The 5578-nt window shown below is 48.4% G+C and overlaps 1 protein-coding gene across 1 annotated transcript in view; it reads right to left on the bottom strand.

The window, feature by feature from the left end:
• LOC145414454 (uncharacterized) overlaps nt 1–2494 on the bottom strand; it is an 11087-nt gene extending 8593 nt beyond the window's left edge. The window contains exon 1 of the mRNA XM_080284011.1: nt 1222–2494. Coding sequence (XP_080140137.1) covers nt 1222–2494 — 1273 coding nt within the window. The remainder of the gene's footprint in view (nt 1–1221) is intronic.
• Nucleotides 2495–5578: the final 3084 nt, after the last annotated feature.

Here is a 5578-nt window from a genome sequence, read left to right as displayed (position 1 = left end):
AGTTCATATCTCCCCCCTCCCTCCTACCTCCCCCTCCTCTTCCTTCTCACCACCTACCAACCTCCCCCTTCCCCTCCCCCCTTCCCCCAGCCAACTGTCTCCCCACTTACTCTCCCTCCCCTTTCAATCACATTTTTTGCCCCCTCCCCTCCTTCCTTCCGCCTGAGTCCTGCATCATTTTCTTGTGGTGGGTTTTGTGTGTGTGTGCGTGTGTGTGTGTTTGTGTGTGTGTGGAGAGAGAGAGAGAGAGAGAGAGATTCGCCCTTTTGCAGCCTCTCTTCCGTTGTCCAGTACAGATTAAGACAATACCAAGTCTCTGCATCCTTCCCAGAGCACTTCTTCGTGACTGGCACCATATTCTAGTGTTACTTCCTTGTAGCTCAGCAATCAGGACGGAAAGAAGGTAATTTTAGGCCAAGTTAAAGTAGACAGAGTATAGTAACCAAGGAGACTCACTTCCATCTATTAACAAAGACGCTATTGAATGTTATGTGGCCCAGTTTCAAGCAGGTAAATCACACGTAAGGCTGGGTATACAAGCAGAGTGGGAACTAGTATGTAGGAGAGTCATACTAAATACAGCAGTCATACTAAACACAGGTCATACTAAACATGAGTCATACTAAATACAACAGTCATACTAAATACAACAGTCATACTAAATACAACAGTCATACTAAATACAACAGTCATACTAAATACAACAGTCATACTAAATACAACAGTCATACTAAATACAACAGTCATACCAAATATAACAGTCATACTAAATATAACAGTCATACCAAATATAACAGTCATACTAAATACAACAGTCATACTAAATACAATGTCATACTAAACACAGGTCATACTAAACACGAGTCATACTAAACACAGGTCATACTAAACACAAGAGTCATACTAAATACAACAGTCATACTAAATACAACTTGTCATACTAAATACAACAGTCATACTAAATACAAGTCATATTAAATACAAGTCATACTAAATACAACCTGTCATACTAAATACAAGTCATATTAAATACAACAGTCATACTAAATACAACCTGTCATACTAAATACAAGTCATAGCAAATACAAGTCATACTAAATACAACACTAATATTAAATACTGTTCAGCAGTAATCTTAAATACAGCAGTCATACTATATACAAGTCATACTAAATAGTCATACTAAATACAAGTCATACTAAAGACAACAGTCATACTAACCACAAGTCACACTAGGTACAAGAGCCACACACCTGGAGAGGAAGAGGCCCCTCAGTTTGTCTGGCGCTGCACACTGCACATCCGGCACCACCAGGGACGTGTTGCTGGCGGCCAGGAGGGGAGGCAGCCAGCGCAGGGAACAGTTGCACACCAGCCTGTTGCCGCGGAGGTCCAAGTGCTTCAGGGTAGGCAGGGGCAGGCTGGAGGCTCGCAGTGTCTCCAGGCTGTTGGCACGTAGGTCTAGGCTGGCCAGGCGGGGTAACGAGGCGAAGAGCTTGTCTGGGAGTTGCCGCAGGAGGGGGTTGTGGGATACAAGAAGGTGCTCTAGACTAACGCAATGGCTGAAGGCGTCAGGGTGAAGCTCTCTTAAATGGGGGCACCGAGAGATGTCCAGCTTTGATAATCTCCCCAAGTTCTCCAAATCCTGAACACCGATGGTTGTGATATTGTTTTTACTGAAGATGAGAAGCTGTAGACTTGCTGGTGCTCGGGGTATTTCACGTAGCAGGTTATCATTTAAGTTGAGCTGCTTCAATTCCTGCAGTTGGCTGAAGGCGTCACTAGCTGCAAAGTCGATATTATTTGTTTCTAGGGACAGTGAGACGAGTGCTGGAGTAGTGAAGGCGTGAGACCCCAGACGCGTAATGCGGTTGCGACACAGCTGGAGTGACTTGAGCACGTGCAGGTGTTCCAGGGACAAAGAAGGAACGTCCCTGAAGTAGTTGTTGCACAGATCAAGGACCAGGAGACTGTGAAGGCCGCGGAAGGTGTGGTGTGGGAGGGCGTGCAGCTTGTTGTGTGCCAGCAGAAGGACAGTGAGGTGCGGGGTGTCCACTAGCACCCCCGCGGGCAGCTCCACCATCCCGTTGTGGCTCAGGTCAAGGAGACGTAGGTGCTGCAGACCCAACAGTGCCCCGGGGGACAGTGAGGTCAGGTTATTGTGGGCCAGCCGCAGCTCCCTCAGCCTCTTCTGGTTCTCCAAGCTCCCGGTGTCAAGAGAATGGAGAAGATTATTGGAAAGATCAAGCTCCTCTAAGTTTTCAAAAAACACAAGACTCTGGCCGACGGAGGTAAGGAGGTTGTGTGCGAGGTTGAGGCGACGCAGGCCAGGGTTGAAGAGTATAGGCAGGACGTTGAGGCCGACACCCACACAGGTAGCGCTCGGGAAGTGGTTGTTGCATTTACACCCGCTGGGACAGAAGGCCAGCACCACACCCACACACAGGCCCGCCCACACCACACACCACGCCCGCACCACACGACGCGCCCACATGTCCCCCTGCAACGGAAAATAATATCATCAGAAAATGTGAGTTGGAGGGATGGCACCTTGATCACGGGGGACAAGATAGCACTGAGATTTTATTAATTTTGTGGTCACCTCCTCCAAGAAAAAGATGTCTGACTATTACCAGGTGAAGGGATGGCTGTAAGGGAAAAATATTACTCACTTCTTCGGAAAATAGCTCAGTGGGGAAATACAACAGTTCCGCCTCTCTCTCTCTCTCTCTCTCTCTCTCTCTCTCTCTCTTTCAATGGAACCTGAGTTAACTGAGGAATATTGTCCGGCGTGATATGCAGCAGAGAGAGAGAGAGAGAGAGAGAGAGAAACTAAAAACCAAGGAGTCGGAGAGAAAAGGAGTGAGTTAGACAAGCTGGGGGGAGGTTAAACTGTAGGATCTCAAGACTAATTTACAAAAACCCACAAGTTACCCCTTCATTCCCCCACTATTTTGAAGAGGGAGGGGAGGGGAGGGGGCGCTAGACCTGGGGGAGGGAAGGGGGGAGCTAAACTTGCAGGGGGGAGAGGGGGAGGGGGGAGCTAAACTTGGAGGGGAGAGGGGGGAGGTTGGAGAGGGGAGATAAGGTGATCAGACCAGGGAGTAAGACTGCACAAGTTAGTTCCACAGCGATACTTGCTTCAAACTTGCACCGGAGGGCTGAGTTTAGCGCTGTGGGGGGAGGGGGGGTCGTGAAGAAGGGTAAGGAGATGGAGAGAGACAGGCTTGAGGGATGAGAGACAGATCTGGGCGCTTGAGAGACTTGGGGGATTGAGATAGACAGATGAGGGGGGTTGAGAGACAGAGATTCGGGGAGGGGGGCTTGAGAGACAGACCTGGGGTTGATAGACAGAGACACTGGAGTTGAGAGACAGACTTTAGGGTACGACAGAGGCACTTGGAATGAGAGACAGCACTGCAAGACAAATTTAGGGGCTTGAGAGAGAGAGAGAGAGAGAGAGAGAGAGAGAGAGAGAGAGTGAGTTATAGAAGGATAAACAAAGAGATGGATTAACGAGACTAATGCCAGGTGACGTCAGGTGAGGTCAGGTGGCGTGACGTTAGATGACCTGGCGGTTATCTGCATGACCTGAGACGAGACGAGATGAAGTGAGATTAGATTTGAGTGTATTTGCATGACATGTGACGAGATGAAGTGAGATTAGTGTATATTTACCTGACGAGACGAGACAAGACGAAATGAGACGAGTGAAGTTAGACTAAGGCAGGAAGTGGTGTGGTGGGGAGGGGGGAAGACATACTGCTGGCCTGCTGGGGAGGATTGTTGGGGAGAAAGACAGGTTTACAAGTGTGTGTGTGTGTGTGTGTGTGTGTGTGTGTGTGTGTGTGTGTGAATGGGAGTTTCACAGACGGCAGCAGGAGGTACAACAACACCTGCCACCATCATCACAAGCAGCAGGAGGAGATCAGAAAGGCAGGTGCAAAAACATACCAAGAATTAAAGGAAAGTACAATCACAAGCATTAGTTTTTTTACCCCCCTGGCGAGAGCGGAGTCTAATCCCGGGTTTGACCCATCTGTCTTGGCGCCTCACTCTCAAACCACGAAGCTTATCAGAGTGGCAGTGGTTACATATCATCGGTAGGAAGTGGTAAGCTCACTGGTGGGTTTGTGTAGAGGTCATATATGCTCACCTGGACAGCGTTTGTGTCGTGTATCGTTTGTGACATTTGAAACACACTGGATAACGCAATTAGTATATTAAATGATATGGATGTTTTCCGTTTGACACCCACTGTTTGATTTCATTTTTAATTTCTACACACACACAGTTTTCCATCCCAGTTACGAATATCAGAATCATTTTTGGGAGAAATTAATTATGAAAATGTTTATAACCCCCTTCCCCCTCCCTCCAACCATCCCTCCCCCCTCTCCCCTCCCTCCTCCCTCTATCCTCCCTCCAACCATCCCTCCTCCCTCTCCCCTCCCTCCAACCATCCCTCCTCCCTCTATCCTCCCTCCAACCATCCCTCCTCCCTCTATCCTCCCTCCAACCATCCCTCCCTCTCCCCTCCCTCCAACCATCCCTCCCCCCTCTATCCTCCCTCCAACCATCCCTCTTCCCTCCCTCCTACCATCCCTCCTCCCTCTCCCCTTCCTTAATTAGGCAAGTCTTTCTCCTACCTTTTAGCGCCCCTACCCCCCTTCCAAGTTTTAGGCAGGACAATAGGAGGACAAACAACGTCTACTGCGTCATTTTAAAACTACAGTCTCGTCAATTAACCCCTTCAATCCGAGGATGTACAGGTATTTACACTGCTTCCTACCTCCAGAAGATTGTACTCTACCTGGAAGATTGGAAGTCAGTGCTGGAAGATTGGAAGTGAGTGCTGCAAGATTGGATGTCAGTGCTGGAAGATTGGAAGTCAATGCTGGAAGATTGGAAGTCAATGCTGGAAGATTGGAAGTCAGTGCTGGAAGATTGGAAGTCAGTGCTGGAAGATTGGAAGTCAGTGCTGGAAGAATGGAAGTCAGTGCTGGAAGATTGGATGTCAGTGCTGGAAGATTGGAGGTGAGTGCTGGAAGATTGGAGGTGAGTGCTGGAAGATTGGAAGTGAGTGCTGGAAGAATGGAAGTCAGTGCTGGAAGATTGGAAGTCAGGTATAATTGTTCCCCAGTGTGTGGCAGTCATGGGTGGATTTGTCTTCTCAGTGTAACAGGAAGAATATATGGTAGGATTTTTATCGATTGAGCCGGGGAGTTACACAAGGAAGTAGAAGACAATACTGAAAGGACGCACATCAAGAGCGAGAGCAAAAGAGTTACCTGGGAGGAGCATGTGGAGTTAAGTAGAGACGCATGAGGAAGTAAAGAAGCATTGTGGTGCTGATGTGGATGTGACTAAAAGTGTTAAAAGAAATGCATGAGATGGTTTGGCCACGTGGAAAGGATGGAGAATACGAGGCTTACTAGGAAAGTGTGTGTGGGGTGGAGTGGGAGACCAAGGATGAGAAGCAGTGATGGAATGTAGAGCGAGATGAAACAGGAGGGTGTGAGTTGGAGGGAGGACGCCAGGTAGCTGAAGAAGGGAGACGGGAAGGCGCTTTATTTGT

This window comes from Coenobita brevimanus, chromosome 99 (assembly GCF_032717465.1).
Source record: "Coenobita brevimanus isolate Jiangsu-jjx chromosome 99, ASM3271746v2, whole genome shotgun sequence".
Lineage (NCBI taxonomy): Eukaryota > Metazoa > Arthropoda > Malacostraca > Decapoda > Coenobitidae > Coenobita > Coenobita brevimanus.
Note: the sequence above shows the minus strand (reverse complement) of the source record. Positions and strands in the feature narration are given on the sequence as shown.